At 45.8% G+C, this 19,196-nt stretch overlaps 1 protein-coding gene across 1 annotated transcript; it reads right to left on the minus strand.

The window, feature by feature from the left end:
- Window positions 1-1,775: 1,775 nt before the first annotated feature.
- Window positions 1,776-15,318, minus strand: EPCAM (epithelial cell adhesion molecule). Its single transcript, XM_069608419.1, has 9 exons — window positions 14,894-15,318; window positions 10,656-10,772; window positions 8,340-8,592; window positions 7,983-8,054; window positions 7,052-7,112; window positions 6,104-6,205; window positions 5,447-5,644; window positions 2,242-2,283; window positions 1,776-2,127 (listed from the first exon to the last, which is right to left on the minus strand). Exons 1-9 carry the CDS (start codon window positions 14,952-14,954, stop codon window positions 2,092-2,094), a joined length of 942 nt encoding a protein of 313 aa, XP_069464520.1. The 5' UTR covers window positions 14,955-15,318; the 3' UTR covers window positions 1,776-2,091.
- Window positions 15,319-19,196: the final 3,878 nt, after the last annotated feature.

The raw sequence follows: 19,196 nt of genomic DNA on the forward strand, positions 1-19,196 counted from the left end.
TGGCTGACAAGCCTACCTGCACCTCCCATCATCCTGGATGGGCAAGTGTTAACAGGCCACCCTGCACCCAGTACAACTAGTAATCCCGGAACACCAGAAGGGAAAAATTGCCCGTCAAGGTGCCCAACAGCCCCAAGAAACAGACTTGCAGATTACACAAGAATTTCGTATGCTGCCAGATAAATGGACAGCTGAGCAGAAAGAAGAGATCCAAGTACATATCAAGACTCTGCCGCACTGCTCCGAGGAATACCAGAGTATCGACTTTTTAGCTCTGCAGAGATCTTTTTTGTCCCCTGGGGTACAAGCAGCTGCTAATGCCAAGTAGGTAAAATATTCAGATGGCAGCTAGTCCAGCTTGCCAAATGATAGATAATGGGTTCACCGCCGCCATCAAAGTAGAGATCTGTGCGGAGACTCATGATGCAGAACCGCTACATGCTGGATCTGTTGCCAAAGGAGTACGTAATAAAGTTAGGAAGCAGCGGCTCCCCCCCCCCCCCCAAGCACTGAGTTAGGCAAGACCTCTTGAAGGTGCTATAATGACATGGGGAGGAGGGGCACTGGGAAGGCTCTAATGCAAATATAATCAGACATGGGCAGGCACTGAAGAAGGCAGTCATTGTTAAAATATAAGGGGCAGTAACTATTAGCTGGACAGATTTGTAATGTCAGATCCTAGGCATTGTGAAATCTTAGTATGTGGCCTGTGGGAATTCTGAAAACTGAACACAGGCGCTTACACGGGGTTCGTTACTATGGCTAGCACTGGCAGCACACAAACTGACTCACCAGCTGTCTGTCAAGGATCCATGCAGGCTAAATATAGTAATTACATGTTCTGTGCAACAAAATGCAGAATGGGACGATTAAAAATAAAGTGTGATGGAGATTACAGGGCCCAGGTAACGTTAGCAATGAAAATGTTTTTTCCCTTGGGTTAGGCCTCAAGGTTTATAGAAGTCTGCAGAGCTGCAGTGTGTTTTTGCATAGGAGGAAAGCATAAGCTACAGTGTGTTCGTGCAGAATGTAGAACAGCATGCACTGACCAAAACTGCTGACAACGAATGAAGGCGGCTTTGGAGCATCCCCATTATGGAAAAAGGGACCGATGGGGATGAAGCCATGATCCAAATCCAGTGACTCAACAGCAAGCCACAACTATATAAAAATCCCTGCTTCAAACTACTTGGTAGGAAGGGAAGAGGGACAGGAGAAGACTGTTCAGGCAGCAGCGTCCTCCGAGCATACAAGGCAGATGACACATGCAAAAATCAATGCCTAGGAGCTATAGTGCTGTGATTGGTTCACAAGCCAATACAACCCAAGCCTCATTACATGGCATATATTTAGGAACAATATTGTGTGCTCAACAGACTACAACTGTTCTTCATGCAATATATGGGGCAGTTCAATATGGGTGAAGATCAATTGAAACTACGGTATAGCTGTCTTTCGAATAGCATGTATGTATACCATCAAATGTATGTGCTTCACATTCCAGCTCACCCAAGCAATGGTTAGCACAGAAGAGATCACCCCTGATTCCTAATTATTAATATGGTTATTTAATCAATGGTGCAGAAGTGTCCCAGTTACCAAGCATGAGTGAACAAGCCATGTCAAGGTCTTGGCATTAGCAAAGAAATTACCAAAAGCATACAGTATGGGGACAAAGGGATGCAATGCAAGGGTTAAGTGTTCAAGGTAACCAATATTTACTACCAAAGCGCCATTTCAGCTGCTTGCATTTGTTGTATAGGAAAAGGAAAAAGAAAAATCAAAAAACAAGTTTATTGAATAGTTCACATACAAAAGTTCAACTGTAAAATATGTACAAACATCTTAAAACAGAAACAATCACTTGTGCAAATTATCTAATGTGTATCATTTAAGACCAAATATAGCTTACACATGTTTACATGCGAATGTGTTTAATGGAAGTACCCTGGTAAAAAAATGGTGGCGGTAAAAACAAACTTCACAAAAGTCATGACCAACTACTGTGAATGGTGAAGCAAGTTTGTCACGTGTGGTCAAAACCCTAGTCTGAATTTTGCTACGCAGTCCCAATAAAGCATGACATGCAGGTTACGAAGTCAGCTGCATTTCGCCCATCTCCTTCACCTACAAAAGCAAGCAGATAAGCAAGGTTATAAAAAGGTAGTTCAGAATCAAGTGTGCTGTAGAATATGAAATGTACAATTAAGGAGCAGGTTAAGGTCCCGCATTTGCTCATACCTCAGCTTTCTGATACTGTCCCCGCTTTCTTCTAGTAAGAACCTGCAGTAAAGTGCACACAAGTACATAGTTAAAATCGTAATTTAAGGCAAATTACGAACATAAAACATTACAATTAATTTGTTTGCAGCCACAAAGCATACCAAGGACTGACCAGTCCTTTAAGTTCTAGCATTTATTTACAAGGTGCAAAATCTACTAAGGAAGGCAGCTTGCTGCCAATTTAAAATATTCATGGCACATGAGGTTTGAGGGGGGGTTGGGGAATTTTAAAAGTTCAGTATTCCAATGTTAAAAGTAAACTCTTAAACCGCATCTTATCATTGTATGTTATGGGATGCCCTGTCATCTAGCACCATCAAGGACCACATCAACACCCTTGCTCCAGCCTTGGCTGATTTCTGCAAACTCTTGCCATCGGAACCCCCCAGCACTTCCTCCTAAAGATGCCCTCTCACAATCCTTCCTCTCCGGCCAACTATCACACGATCTCCATCATTCCTTTCCTGGGCAAACTCTTGGAAAATCTGGCCATCTTCGGGCTTAATCTGAACACTGAATCTGTTGGTTGTCTGCATGACCACCAGTCAGGCTTCAGAGCAGACAGAAGCACTACTCTTCTGAACATCTGTGAAGACCTGCTCTAACCTTGACTAACCTTCCTGCTGTCCTCCATCTTCTGCTTTTGATAAAGTCAACCAAGCCATCCTGCTCAATTGCCCCCGATAACCTTCTGATCAGGCCATGGCCTGGCTGACCTTTCTCACTGATCAACCCTTTGGGTCCAATGGGGGTCTCTGCTCTCTACCTGTGGTGTTCCCCAGGGGTCCAACCTTTCCCTCTGGCTGTTAATACCTGGCACCCATTGCCCACCGCATCAGTGCTCTCTGCTCCAACTTGGTGTTATGCAGATGACTCCCAGCTCTCCAGGCTCCCCTCTACCCCTTCTGCTTTCATTCCAGACTATCAGGCCACAATTCAGGATTGGTGTGCCGCCAATGATCTCTGCCTTAATGCCAGTACAAGATCCTCCATGAAACAAGCTCCTGCCTTTCCTCTGCCCACTGGGGGCCCTGCTCCTACCTGTGAGGCCAAGAACCTAGAGGTCATCTTCGACTCCACCCATTCCTTCTCTCCTCACATCTTTAAGTCAAGACTATCAGCTGCACTGCTTCAGAGGTATTCTTCCTTTCCTCAATTTACCCCAGAACCTCATTGTTTCCAGGGCTCTGGTCCTCTCTAGGCTGGACTACAGCAACAGTTTCTTTAAATATTCCTGCCTATTCTCTTCTACAACTGATCCAGAACAGAACTGCAACTTCGCCTCAAGCCCAGGGATCGCATCTCCAGCACCAAAATCTCTTCATTGGCTACCAGTGGCAGCAAGGATCACATTTAAGACCCTCTGCATTGCCTCCCACAAGGCTTTCTATGGCCTGTGCTTGCACTACCTCCAACTCTCTTCCTAACCCATCTCCCTTCTCAATCTCTCCACTCATTCATCTACAACTGAGGGTCAGCCACTTTTCCAAGCAGAGAGCTGGGGCAGACCCCCGATCTTCGGCTGGTGCCTCACTGAACAGCCTCACTAAACTTCAGAACTGCCTCCAGTTCCGGAAGCAACTTCTTCGCTTCTGCTTTTTTTTTTACTTTCCCATGCGGATGTCCTGAATGCTCCATGCACTGTCACCCTCTGAACTTGGGCCCAGGTCCCTGCATGTCCAGTTGCACCCTTCACGGCCCCTTTACTCCCCAGTACGTGGTCTGTATCTGCAACCCTACAGTCCCCTTCGCTCTGTACTATGAGCCACCCATTGGCTGCACTTCAAATTACCTGCACTTCTCTCGCCCACACCCCTCTCGGCACTTCCCCTCCCTCTTCCCTGCACTTCCATGATCTGAATGACAAAGATTGTGGTTTTGTCCTCCCTCTGCGCCCCCAGACCCCTTTGTCACACCTTGAAACACCTGGCATGACCAAGGTGTAAAATGGGATTCAGAGGAACACCTAGTTTTAAAACTAGTAATTCAAACTGGGTGCCAACCCAGCTTCTGCATGAATGTGCTAGGTAACTCATCTAAGGTTTACACAAGACAAGGTGACAAATTGCATGTTAAAACCATCCCTCCAGACAAGTAGCAAAACAGACCCAGCAGGCAATCACTCCAACTAAAGCCCTACTAGATCGATCAGTGTCCTTTTACTGCAGTGTTCAAACCACAAACTAAGCCCTAAGCAAAATTGCATGCAATATCCAATACATTTTGTAGACTGGTCAAAAGAATGGTAGACCATGTGTGCACAAAAAAAGGACAGCTTGCAACAAGCAATATAGCCATGGTTTGAAACTAAATAAAATGTGTGGTAGACCATAAAGTGAACATAAATTATTAAGCAAGGTCTTTCGAGTTGCACAAAAAGGGTCATTGCATATTAAAAATCAGGGTGAAAGCTGTGGATTATATACAAGACAGAAAGCTAGAAGTGAATCTGAACACTTGTGCATAGAACAATGCTTTAATAAAATTAAATGTGTCGGCCTGAGAACTAGGGTTTCAGCCAAAGACTTTCTAAAGCAGCCCACCATTTATCAGGAGTGAAAGGATAAACAAACAGGTCTTCATGTTAGTTAATTTTACAGCAAAATGAAAGGCAGAAAGAACTTCTTCAGTGGTTATACTGCAGGACTTAATTACCAAAAGCCTGTGGGGGGCTTTAACCAAAACGGAAGCAAAAGTACCGTAGTCTCCTGGCAATGGGTGTTCAATATGAAGCACCATACAAGCAGAACAGTGTAGTTACACAGGTGTAGCTAGGAGGGTTCAGACACCCAGAGCAGTGCATGCAATATCCTGCAAATGTTATCTTCATAGGGCCTTTGATAACCCCTTTAATAAGTGATGTTTGTGTTGGGGTGCAGGGGGGGGGGGGGGAGAAACATACAAAGTTGAGCACGGAAATGACCACCCAGTACAGCTCACCAAGGATAGCAATTCCTTAAGCACCCTGGATTTTTAGGTCTTCATATTGCTCGCATTAGTACTCTAAAATCCTACCACAAATTCAGTCACTGTAAAAACCTTAGTACGGTAAGGACATTTAAAATTAAGAAATTGTTAAACACAAGATTACATGAGGGATTGTACAAGATCCCAAGTGTACCAAGAGCAAGTTTACATTACTAACATTAAGAGGCTAACTTACCAATACCACAATGCCAGCCACAATGGCCAACAGAACGACCACAACGACAGCAATGACACCACCACTCAGATGCTTCATGGACAATTGTGGGCGCTCTGAATCAATGTAAGAAATCAATGGCTCTTTTACTCCGACTGATTTTCCGTTGACAACTATGTCGAATTGGCTTTCAGGTGGTAGCAGAGAAATACCTTTGATCTATAGGAGAGAAAGAAAGGCATCAAGCGTCTCAAGTTTGCCCAAAGAAACATTATGTAATCAGGTGGTATACAAGGGGTGAGAAGCTACAGCTTTCCTCTAGGTTACCCCACTGGCCAACACTCGCGTACTCATCTCCACTTCTGATGCAGGTAATGTCCTAGATTAAAATGGATCCTCGGTTTTCTTCTTAGGAGTTACATGGTACACCACTACATTCCAAAACCAAAAGAATCAGTCCCCACACAGACTAGGCTAGATCTTGTATTTCAAACAACGAGCTATACTCGACACCTTGGCTCCTCCTGGTCTGTATCCACCTACATTTGTACTGCTTTAAGTTTGCATTGAAGCCCCACTATGGAAAGTTGGTGGGTAAACCCTAAAGGTAACACTAAGCCAACAAGATTCGAAGTTTTCATTTTAGGCTAATTACAGCACACCCTATGGCACACTTACATCTTTTTCAATGTAATAGGCTACATCAGCAATGTCTGGATCAGTTGGTGCCATCTCAGATTTATTTTGCTTCAGATCAACATAGACGTAAGTTCCTTCCAACTGCAAAGGAAGACACATTATGGCTTGGTTGGTGCAAGGTACATAAACTACAATCTGAAATTAGTCAGCCATGTCAAAGTAATATGGCTTGTTATTGCGCTTATATCATTCTTATAGCATTTGATATGAAGTTAGTTATGATAACTTGTAAATGCTTCAGGTTCTCAGCCATCACTGATCCGTGGTTTGGTGTTGCATAGGTAACCCTGCTGCTGCTTCATTTAAGTGCATACCATGACCTATAGAATTCTAAATTGGGTCATTAATCAAATGTTCGCACAGGTTCAGTAGGTTTAACAAACTAAAATGAGACCACATTAGAAGCATGACAATATCAAGTGACAGCCACCAATATTTTGGTTAGTTGAAACCAAGTGTTATATTTGCAAACATGGAGGAATAAGTCGTCCCATTTACTGCTTTGGTGTAAGCCTACTTTGTCTAAAAGTTGCAGGAGTGAAACAGTAAAGCAGTTCTGCAACTGGCCCAAGCTTTAGCAATTAAGCATTTTAAAAAAAGGTAATCCTCTTGTCAGCTAGCTTCGACAAGAGAATCTCACATTCAACCAATGCATCAGTGTTCAGGGGGCCGACATCAAACATGCAGGCCACCTTATAAGGCCAGGTTCCCATGTAGCACACAAACGTTATACAAATACAGGTTCTATTGGTCCAGCCAAGTAGTCCTACAGGGAAGGGTTGTTGGTTTGTATGCTGTCTGGAGGTAATGTCATCACCGTTTGTGATCAGACCTGGAATTGTGTGGTTAGTTTTCTCCAATAATGTGGGAGAAGAGATTTGATGCAGAGCTTTAAACTGACAATACAGGGAAATTGTATGGCCTTACCTCAAGTGAAATGTGCTTTGCAGGCAATTTGTAACGGTCCACGATAGTCTTTGCAAGGGCACTGGCAAAAGCAAAAAAGCAGATTCAGTATAAAGAAACCAGCTGGTTAAAATGTCAGACAAAAACTAGTTCGGTGTAAATATAAATTGTTGCAAAAGAGCAGTGTTTAGGGATTGGTTTCCACTCATTCCAAAGATCTGCGTCGGGCTGTGTAAAAGGTAGGTGTGAGAAAAGTAGAAACCTACTGGATTTAGATTCAATGCCACAATTGAGATAAAGAGTATACTTAAAAGTAACTTGGCCTATATACTTAATAAAATGGAAGGCAGTCGGACTCTGCACCCAGCCAGGTGCCCTCCTATTAGGGGGCTGGATATGTGCTCAATTTAAGCATACAGGCCCCCACACCTGTTCAGTTTGGCAGGCAAATCCAACTTTGGGAGTTTGAAAAGTGATCTATGCTGCTGTGGGAACCTTCCTTTTAGCACACTAAAGCAAACTTCCCCATAGCAAGTGATGAAATAACTATACACTGTCATGTATCGGGCAATAATATTCCCATATTTATAATATCGCTGGGAAGAGATATTACTACATGGAACAAATGTAAAGTACTACGTCCAGGTGGCAGTGTCCTTTTTCCACCAACTAAACAGATACACACAAGGGGCAATGGCTTGGGATGGAGAAAATGCAGACTGCTGGAGCATAGGACCATCATGGCATCAATCCGGTAGTTTGGGGAGGGCAAATTAAAACCATTGGATGTAAAACCCGGCACTGATCTGGAGCTGAAGATTTCATTGGACAGATTGACTAAAATATGCACCTAAAACAGTGCAGTAAAGATCGACGAGGAAGCTTCCTGTTGCAAAACAGCCACAATATAAGTGCAGGCAAAGCTTGGCCAACTATCTATCAAGTTACTTACTCCTTAAAAGCAGCTTCTGCAACGTCATTCTCAGGTGCAGATCCATTTAATTTCATTTGTACAACGACCCAGCTGCGAGGGGCAGAAAAAAAGAAAGTAAACCACCAGTAATGGGCCTGGACAATAAGGCCTCAGATCAAACATTCATACTACAAGTCTCAGTATAATTTTTCCCACAACATACAAGACACCACCCAGTTTTAAAATCAATCTAGGTACTGGGTTAAGTAACCTGTTCAGCAATCCATTGTATGCTCTAATATATCAGTGTATATGCCCCAAATAGAGCGAACAAATGGAGGCAAGCACAGAAAGCAAATCCTAGCATCAACAAATATGCAAAAGAAGTAAACTTACAAGGTCCTGACAAGTCGGTCACACTTAAGATTTTTGTCAGATTTGTCCATTTTATCAGTTCTTCTCACTCCAGCACTGTTTACACACCAGCAGGTGTCTGTGCCATTACACTGTCTTGCTTTAAAGATACCATCAGCTTCACAATCGGGATTGTAGAGGCCATCGTTGTCCACTACAAGGAAGTCGTGTTTTGGTCTTCGACCAGCCTTTTTTCCAATGGATTCTTTTTTCATCAGCAGACATTTGGGTAGTACTAAAAAAATAAAACAGAATCTCAACTATGGATAAGGTGTTATAGCCAACATACTGCACTCAATGGGAGGCACTTGCATATCCAATCTGCCCAAGAATACCAAAATCAGGACAGCCAGGGTTTAATATGGTTTTGAGCCAATGTCACCATAGCTGGGGATGTGGCACAAGTACCCAGGTGTGTAATTCGAGCTCACTTAATGGGAAGCTTGTCAATTCACAAAGTGACTATTCTTGCAATGCAGATATTCTTTTGGGCTTTTCCACAAAAAAAAAGTCTTGAGAAAGGGTCAAACGCATTAGCCACGTACATTGCTGTATTGGGAGCATTGGTCAAATTTTAATAAGCCAAACCGGTATAAACAGCGTTTACCTGGAGTGCCCATGGACAGCAGTTAACTACTACAACAAGCAAGTTAAGATTGTGTTAAGCGTTCTCTGGCTTTGTGGCCAGCTGTTAATCCTATTAAGGTGAACACATTCTGGCAGGGAACTGCAACCTGTGGCTCCCCAGATGTTTTGGCATACAAATACCATCAGCCCATAGCCAGCATAAAGATGGGTGAAGGATCATGGGAGCAACAGTTCAAAACATCTGGAGCCGCATGTTTTAACCCCTGTATTAGAGTGAATGTGCTAGCTCAAAGATCTGCCCAGCCAGTGACAATGCAGTTTGTAGGCCCAGATAATCGAATCAGACAAACCTGTACCAAGTTTGTCTAAAAAGAACCCACAACCCCAAACACCGTTAAACTGCATTTGTACGAATTATACTCTAGACAGACCATATAGCTGGGAAGGTGGGTTGGTGGGTTAAGAATAGGACTAGACGCATTGCTGCTAGAATGGTGAGGAAAATGATGCCTGCGTCAGTGCCGTTTGTATTAAACCCAGCAGCATGAGCAAATTAAGGAAGGCAGTCTCGTAAACTGACACAACCAACTGCCTTTTCAATAAACAGTGGTTAATAGACTTACTATACCAAATTAACACGCTGCCCATAGTCTAGAAATTCTGCCTAAAAACAAGAAACCTTAGTAGAAAATCCACTAATCTAATGAGGAAACATGCAGTATTGTGGACTTTATCTTCTACTAAATTAAGTTCACAGGATCCATTAGGTGTCCAGCTTGACACTGGAGTGCACGGCTTGCGGGTGAAGTCTACTTTAAAGGATTAAAAGCTATATCAAGCATCTCTGAAAACAAGTGGCAATTCCTGCATACAGATTCCACAGCTTTTTAAAAAGGAAAGCAGTATTGCATCTAGGTGGTTAGACAAAACTTGTCTCTGAACACTTGCACTGCTTGCCCCCAACTGGCACTTGGCAGTTGGCCATCGACTGCACCTGGTACAGCCAGTGCTTCTGTTACACTTGGCAAGCTCCAATAGGCTTGTACATTTTGGTGCAGTACTGGTCAATCTTACTGCACTGTAAATACAGAAATCAATGTAGCCATAAAGTATGTTTAGACTGGGTACCCAAATTATTGCTAAGGGATATTCAACTAACAATGCCCTGCATGACAGCTTTAGCTTGGGGCAGGTTTGCTGGCAACAATCTGGAAGTGATTAACTGAAATTCAGTAAAGCAGCAAACCAAGGAGAAAGAATGCTGCCCATAGACTAGTCGATGGTCAACAGCACCCCTTCCACCGATTCCTTTGAAACAGGAGCCAAAGGTTACAAACCTCAATTTGTTATCCATCAGAGTACAGTTAGCTTCACATAACAGCCTTTTACTCCCCAGGCAAACGGATGGCATAGAAACCCACCCACTCGTTTACGATGGTGCAGTGATTTAGAACATAGAAGTTTTACTGTACACAAAGGTGTGCACCATCTCCGACGCAAATTGCTCCCGTGTGCACAATACCCAGTGTCCAGACACCAGATTAAGCATGCTTACCAATGTTTGCAACGTAAAGCTCATTTAGCTCTGAAATTTTGAACTTTCACAGTAAGATCCATTCCCGCCTAGTCTTGGCAGCACCATACAACAAAAACGTTCGTTAAATGGTTTCAATTATCCAAACAGCAGTTGGAAGCTAGGAGTCTACTTACATTTCTTACAGTTTACCACAGGGGTATCTGGTCCCAGTTGAAAGTGACAAGTGCAGTTTGGTGGTGTACCAGTACATGATACAAGGCCATCATAGCCATATGAATCACAGGTGCATTCTGGGGAGAATGAAAAAATTATCCGTTTAATCACCCAGTAACAAAAAAACACAAGTAGCAAACATTTTTCGAAAATAAGACTGCTCACGAATGCAAATGTGCATTGCATTGGACAGGGTTGGCTTAATACAGCACATTGTAGCAAAAAACTCTGGATGTAATGAGGAACACAACTAAACTAGTATCAGCCAAACATCTTTTACAGTTAAACCATGTTTACTATTGGACACATTTGGATTGGTCGTCATATTGACCCGATTCAAGCCCATGCATGTGGTAAAAGCAAAAACGTAATAAAAATGTGTGACTCCTGGTGGGGTGACCAAGCCATGCCATGAAAGGTTGATGCATGCATTATTTAATTGGCCAACATCTGTTGGCCTCCAGCATAATACCAAATCAGTCACTCAACGTTTCACCCCCAACAGTGATCAATGCAAATTGTTTGCAAAACAAAAAGCAATTAAAGAAAACTGAAAAAAATAGTCGCACCTAATACAAATCAGGGTGACTGATATCAATGCGGACTGATGTGAATGCAAAGGAAATATTACAGAGATGAAAGTGTAAAAACTGACGTCTTTAGAGTGGTGCGAAGGCAGGACCATACACAGCTTGACATGTGAATGTATGTGCATAAGTGGGAAGCAGTGTTAGTACTTTATGCAATAGTGTGGGGCTGTTGAAACTACTTGAAATCGTATGGATGTGGCGAGGAAAATTGTTGGATCAATGAAAAGGTATTTAAATCCGCAAAACAATGCGACAGTACTGCAATCTTTGAAGGCTGTCCATCACTGGTTAAATCAGTATAATAGAAAACAATGACTCGACCCTGCTATCAAGCAATCAGTTACAGATTGTGTAGTACATTACAAATTTCATGGTTGCCCAAAAAAAAAAAAAAAAACTACCCAAGCATAATTGATTTCACTGCCATTGCACAACCATATATTTTACTTTGTATTTAAATGAAGCCACGGACTTTAAGGATGGGAAAATGTAAAATGCAGTTCAATACAATTTGGAATGCTTATAGCGCAGAACTGTTCTATTTAAGCAATATATCCCAAGATGGTGGGATTACTGGTGAGGTAATGCTCTAGGGCGGCAGTTAGAAGCCCATGTTGTACCAGGGTACTATCTCAAGTTAAGAAACACCAGTACGCCGTTTCCCAGCTCGAGATAAAAACCACAAAGATGGTTGCCATGACCAGGATGTAGTCCATTCTCCCTTTCCATGGTGGCTATTGATGGATCCGGGATGTTACTGGTGCCTACGAGGGTAATGCAGCACAAGAGATAAGTGGGAGGGCGAAGGGGGGTGGTTTTGGTGAACCTAAATGTGGAAAGTGGGTACGCTTACACAAATCTCAGTGCGGAAAGATGGCTGCCTCACCAGTCCAGGAGGAGGCTTGGAGCCAAGTCTTTACTGTGTGTTAAAGAGCCCATTTTCGGCTGGCCATGCCTACCTGGCCAGGTACCATGTGAGTTAACATTTCAAACTAGTTACGGAAGGCATGGGGATTTTGATAGCGGATAGGATGCACACTTTGTGGTTGACCTTTTTGGGATTCCAGCACACCACAAAAGTACAGCAGAGCTTAGTATGCATGTTCGAGACTAGTATGGGCTGGCATTTCTTGCATCAATTGCACATGAACATGTAGGCAAAGGGTAAAATTGTTCAGGAATTATATACGGTTCTGCTAAATATTTGGGCTACACCAACTGTCTACCTGGACTCTAGAATATTAAAGGACTGACTAGTCTAAAATCAGACAGCCAGGTTTGTGCTGGGACTGAAAAGAAACAAACTTCACCCCACAGCTCATCACGTTTTGCTGGCTCTCAGAACTTCACAACCAGGCCTTGTGCCGTTCTACAGCAGGTGCCCTGAATCCATCACAAGGGCAAACACCCAATGGGCAACCATTCATTATTAACTAGGCCAATCATGCATCTGAAACTGCTATTAGGCCACTCCTTCCCATCATAGCATGGTAGGAACTTTGCTCAAACAGTTCAAAGATCATTCAGTTGACAGCAGCATGACGAATTACATATCCACCCAACGCCTTTGAATCGTGCCCTCCCCAAAAACAGATCCCAGGAACCCACAAGAAACTACGAACAATGACGTTTGGAAAACCCCACACCACCCCCAGCTATAAAGCGTTTTACTAATCCAACAATCTTACTTTACACAAAATAACCTGACAATATTAAAATGGCTGGCCACACTGACGAGGAAGCGCAGGACTAGTCGTAATTAATATTTCTGGTACGTAAATCAGAGCATTATCTCCACGTCCTCTCTTCTAGTACTTTATGAAGCATTCCACATGTAAAGGATTATACCAGCACCAATTGAACTGAAAAGGACGAGTCATCCACAAGCCCTTTTAAGAATAAAACGAAGCATGTAAAGTACACCCATCACTGATCAACATGGGGGGTGTAAAAAAGCAAGGTGCTAAATAAAGACCGACCAGGCTGGTCAATCGGCTGACCTCAGGAAGGCGCAGGGTCAGCCATCCAAACCCAGACTGCCGGAAAGAACGGAAGAGCCAGCCAGGCAGCGGCCGGGAAAAAAATCCCATCATGAGGATCCGTAGCGAGACTGGGAAGAGGGTTAACGGGACACCAGCATATTCCTATGGAGCTAGGCCTACAAAGTAAATTAGAATGTCCACTGAGCGTGTTAGCACGACCCCCCCCCCCACTAATATGCACACTTCACGGCGAGATGTGCCCAAGGGCACCACACAAATCTCTTTCCCCCTCCCCAGCCCCCCCTGAAATGCTTTGGCACTTAGAAGGGAAATACGTCCTGTATTCTGCTTACTGCTTATGAAGCAGTACAAGAAAATTATGGAATGGAACTTCAATCCTCACGACTAAAAGGCAGGCCACCAGCCGTGCAACCACACCCTTTAGACCACTGCGAAAAAAAAGGTTCAAGTATCAACAGCGGCATACTTTCTCAATATAAGACAACGGCCATGAAACAAGTTCTATGGGATCGACCGTTCAAGATCTTCGCCATTTCTGAAATGTAATTAGACATTTTAACCTTCGCTTACTGATCCCAGGTGGCATAACCTTGCGACGCTGAACATCAGTTTTCGATTGCCAAGTCATCATCGTGCAGACCAAAGTGAAGCATTTGGTTTATCTGACCCAAACAATCTAACCTCGAACAAGATCACACAGTGCGACCGTGCAGCTAGTCTAAACCAGACTGCTGGTTTACGACTTCCCGGGTGTGATCTATCGCTCAGCTATATTGGGCAGTTTGTTCGCACCATCGGCCCAATTACATAGGAAGAGCACAACCGCCTTCAAAACATAGGAGCAACTAAACAATATAAACCAGACGTCAGCGAGATATCTGCCCACCTCCACGGGTTGTGCCCTGCGTGTTCACTAGGATAGTGCAGCAGTTCCGCAGCGGTTGAGCCACACCCAGTCACAAGTCCTACCACACACCTTTTCAAGGAAGAGGGCATTAGGGGCGACTGAAGAAACCCGACAGCTAAATGAAACCAGGCAAAAGCGCAACCTTTGCGTTTCCTAAACTACCGCTTTCGTATCGCTACAAAAAAAACACCGTACAAGGTGGGCGAATAGTTGCGTCAACTGTGACTCCACAGGGTGGCATAGGACGCCGACACATTTAATTGCTCGGGCGCTTTCTTCAACCCCACTCGCAAACTCAATGGGTCTCAGTGAGCCCAGAACCCTTTCACATCGACGACAAACTCAAAAGTACTCCAATTGTGGGCCAGAGGGCGGCGAAATGTTACCGACAACAGGGGCAGCCAGCGTAGGATTAAAGCGGTGAAACTATTGTTCTTGACCCCTCATCTTCAGACAAGTGGCGGCGGTGTCGCCCTTCAGGGCTCGGGCGCCATCTTGCAGACGGGACACGGGAGGGCCGGGCGTCCGTCGCCTCATGCTGCCCACAGGTTAGTCATTCCAGGATAGGGGCGGGCGCGACCACGGTGATCGGGAGCGCCACAGGAGCCGGGGAAAACTCCACAAAGGAAGCGTCGTTAAAATGAGCAACTTAGGCAGTTTTAGCTCCCACAGCGTCACACGCCATGCGAAGTACTTACCCTGTTGCGCGGAGACTGCAGCAACCAGTAACAAAACCAACAAGACACCGGCCTGCATCATCGTGAATCTGGAGGGCGCGGGAACGACCGGGCCTGTGTTGAGGCAGCTGCGGCACTGCGGCGCGGACGAAGCTTCTGCCCTTCCTAGCTCCCAAGCGAAACTGGCCCAGCAGGTTCCTGCTTTCAAGGTGGGGGGAGGTGAAAGCACAGGCCGCGCCCTGGTACCACCTGCCGTAACTTCCAACCACTGCAGAGAAGACAAAGACCGCTCAGCCCAGGGGGTTATATATCGGCTTCGGGAGATGACGTTCGCAGTTACCTGAACGAAACTCGGGTCTGAGTCACGGGGAGGAGCCGGGTTGTTGGTTTTTTCGGCCGTGTCCCAAACAAGGAGTGCATCCGTTTATGCTGTTCATAGAACGTCTTACCTGAGTCCTCAGTCTGCTGCGGCACCCATTCCCGGAAGAAACTATTGGTCACCAGCCACCTCGCTATAAAATGTCTCCGTTTTGGGCAGGGATTTCCCAAAAGAACAATGACGTGTGGTGTTCCCACGGTTTTGGCCACTTAAGCGTACAGGGAATTATTAGTGAATTAGAAATAGTCTGTGATGTCATTCACGAGGCCCTGGTTTTTCGGCAAGCAAAGCACTTATTACTAGGGCTGAGCGAAATTTTTGCCGGCAAAGCGAATAGTGCGGAATCTGCATTGGCAGTGCTGGTCTCAGGTATGCCAGTGCCCTGCGTGAAATTTTTCGGGGTGCGACCCCTTGCCCCAGCCTCACCCTCGGCAACCATACCTGTGCCACCATGCTTTCATCTTGCCCCCCCCCACTTCCCTTGTTGACTTTTGTTTGGAGTTGGAATTGGCTTCCAAGCCCCCTAGAACTCTCCCCTTTTTTCCCCAGGGCCTCCCCTGAGTCTGTTACTCTTGGGCGTGTAGGATCTAAGCTGTTGGCTGAGCATTCCCATATGGGCCTGCCAGTGCTTTGCTAAAGGGATCGACCTGTGACTCCTCCAAGACTCTCTGCTGGCTGCCAGCGGCAGAGAGTTCCCCCAGCCTGAGCGGGTCGCTCCCTTTCTGACACTTCTGCTTGCTGCTCATCCTCGCTCAATCGCACACCTTGGTGGGGGGGTGTTCAAACCCCCTGTCCCCCAGGCCATTGCCTGCAAGCCACCTTAGGTGCAACCTGCATTTGTGAAGGCGTCCCTCCATTCCATGGTCATGAGTGCGGTAAATACATCAGACAGGTGTGTCCTGCCCCCCCCCCCCGAAATAACCAGGTACTTTTAAGGTGATGAGTGGATGGCAGACACATCCCATTCCTCTGCTTTTCAAGAAACCCCCCTCTAGAGTTTGCCTTTCTCCTTGCCGCCTCTATTGCCCCGTGGCGCAATGCGCCCCTCCATTCTTGCCTGGGGATCATTTCGGACCACATGATTTCGGTGCCCCGGAAGGCCTCCCCCAATCCACTTGAGGAGCGATCTCAAAAGTTCTGTCAGATCCCTTCTTCCTTTTGCCACAAAGTCGTTACCCCCAATGTGGAAGAACAAAATATTGGGTGAAGGGTGCTGTTGAGCCGCTTGTTCCAATGTGCCCCATAGCTGGTTGCTCTGTAGGTCCGCCTTTGCAATCCAACTAATCTGGGTGTTTTGGAGGGTTGCCATCCCTAAAAGCAGTCCTCGCTCTGTCTGCCGCTCTGGACACAAAAGAATGTCCCACGACCCATAGCCGGGTGGCTTCTGTGAAGACAGAAGAGGTTGTTTTGAATCATACAAGGTAGGTTCCAAGGTGCCCCTGACCCTTTGTCCTGCATCCCCCCCGAGCCTCTAGCTTTGAGCTATCTGACGTAAAGTTTGAATTTATCCGAGTCCCATCTCCCAATCTTTTTGACCATGTCGTCCCCTAGTCCCTCCCTGCTTGCTGTTGTCGCTGCACCTATGCGGAATGAATGTGTGGAGAATTTGGCCGGGTCGGCGCCGGCTTTTGCCAGGGTTGCGGCTAACACCCTTCTGAATTGAAACTGCGTGAGGGGCGGCGCTCCATCCTTGTGTGTTAACAAGCAGCCAGACCCTCCACCCCTGGCCGCTAGTTATGCTGCCATGGTCGCCACAGGGCAGAAGGCCTCCTGGCCTAGTTTGGCCAACGCCAGCACGCAACCTTTAGCACCTTGGTCTGTCTTGGATACCCTTACAGTAACATGCAATGTCTCATCCCTGATCGACACATCTCCCACCAGAAGGGCCCTGTGGTTGTGGTCTCCCTTTGCTCTGGCCACCAGTTCGCTGACCCGTAGTGCCCCGAAGAAGGCTAACGCAAAGCATGCCTTGAACATGATGTTTTCGTGCCATAAATAGCAGACCACTGCTGTAGCTGACATGACTTTCTTTAGTAGGTCGAAATCGATGGGTCTTGTTAGGGAGACTTCTCTCTTTAGGCTAACGCAAAGCATGCCTTGAACATGATGTTTTCGTGCCATAAATAGCAGACCACTGCTGTAGCTGACATGACTTTCTTTAGTAGGTCGAAATCGATGGGTCTTGTTAGGGAGAATTCTCTCTTTAGGCTAAATTTCCTAACCTAGTGAGTCCCCCAGCAGCTTTGCTGGATTTCTGGAGTTTGTTTTTTCCTCCTGTCAAGAGTGAGTCTCTTTTTCTCCCACTCTTGGATATGATTTATGGTATTCCTTTGACTGGTAATGTGTTTTATGGGCTATGGGGTCCTTTACTCCATAGGGTCTCATGTGTTTTTACTATGTGTGTTACACAGCACCCTCCGTGCAGTAACACAGGGGTGTCATAGTGACACCCCACCATAGACTCCATACCCTGGGACTGACTACTGTCTCCCAGGGCATGTAAAGTCACCATTGGCTTTACTAGTCCCAAATTATTGAACAGAAACCAGTACAAACCATCATATTGTGGACGTACTGGTCGGGGCAATTCGATTGCCCCGGGGTCTGTTAGTCGAGGGGGCACGTCTCCGTCCCCCCTGATCGAGTTTTGGCTGGTGGCAGTGGAAACTACTTTTTATATTCGACCGCAAATATTTCCCTATGGGATTTTCCCATTGTTCGAGGCTACCAACTTTAATTATTTAATTCTCATAGCCTCACATACCGCCAGTTTATTTAATTAATATTAATTCTCCGGTTGGTATTTTTGCCAAGACTCGATTCTAAAATGGCGTTTCTGTTCTCTTCTGGGACTCCAACCCAAGTCGAGCCCTTTGTTCCACTTTTTGGCGGGCTTCTCCACAGAAGCCTCCAAAAGTGGTGCCACTCTGTCTGGGTACCACAGGGGGTGTGGGAGTGGGTTTAGGCACCCTGGACTGAGTTACCTTGGTAACTCAAGTCGCACTCTTGTGTGATTGGGCCAACGACTTAGCATGTTTGATTGACAGCTAGGCTGAGTGAATGGGAGTATGCTGCATAAAAGCAGGGCTTTGGGGACTGGAACTTCAGAAGTCGCGACAGGACCTGAGAATCCGACGAGGGAGAAGCTGAGCAGACCTACCACGACCACACCACCGGTGGAGCCCTGCAGAACCGACTCACCACTTCCCGACGACAGAGAAGATCTCCCGGCTGGAGAGGCTTCTTCCCCTGACTGGTGGGCACAACCAGTTTACCTTTCTTTCTGCGCACCCCAGCCCGGTTTGTGGTCGAACTGCCCGTGCCAAGCACCCCGGCGGCCGGATAGCCACTCACCACTGAACCGCGAATCAACGAACCGCTCCTTGTACCTGAGAAACTCTGCGGCTGGTTTCTTCCCTGGCAGAGCAACTGACTCCTGTCTTCCTCCACGACGAGATCCTCTCTTCCCCCGGACGAAGCACCGACTTGCATCCGCTGCCAGGAACAACTGCCCCCGCTGGAGTGTTCTCACCACTTTTAGGTACTGTGTCCGCCAGGCCTCCCTTTCTAAAGATTGCTACAAGGTAATAATAACTCCTTAACCTTCTGGACTGGGCTGGCCGCCATGACCCTCTAACTAGTCCCTTTCTTTGATCCATCTCCTTTTTGAACCCTTACAAGACTTTTGTGCACTGCAACCGTGTGACCTTGGCCACATTTCGTTTCGATCCTCTTAAAGCGGATCCGGCCTACTGACTCTGAATTCACGGTTTTACTTTGCCTTACTCTCTTGTTATGTTCTTGTAAAAGTGTTGGGATCTGTTTCAATTTGTTCTCTGCTTTTCTCTCCCTTTTTAAAACGAACTATTAGAGTGCCATCTACGTTAAGCGCTCACCGCTGTCTGAAAATAAGTGGGGCTTTACTTAAGACTTGTCTAATATTCT

Source organism: Ambystoma mexicanum, chromosome 4q (genome assembly GCF_040938575.1).
Source record: "Ambystoma mexicanum isolate Mex_15411 chromosome 4q, UKY_AmexF1_1, whole genome shotgun sequence".
Taxonomy (NCBI): domain Eukaryota; kingdom Metazoa; phylum Chordata; class Amphibia; order Caudata; family Ambystomatidae; genus Ambystoma; species Ambystoma mexicanum.

Bases quoted from the DNA above. Each gene is read 5' to 3' on its own strand.
- EPCAM (XM_069608419.1), bottom strand. From the start codon at position 14,954: ATGATGCAGGCCGGTGTCTTGTTGGTTTTGTTACTGGTTGCTGCAGTC. The intron at 10,773-14,893 runs GTAAGTACTTCG...CATTCTCCCCAG, and splicing joins TGCAGTCTCCGCGCAACAGG to AATGCACCTGTGATTCATAT. The intron at 7,113-7,982 runs GTAAGTAACTTG...TGCTTTTGCCAG, and splicing joins GCAGAAGCTGCTTTTAAGGA to TGCCCTTGCAAAGACTATCG.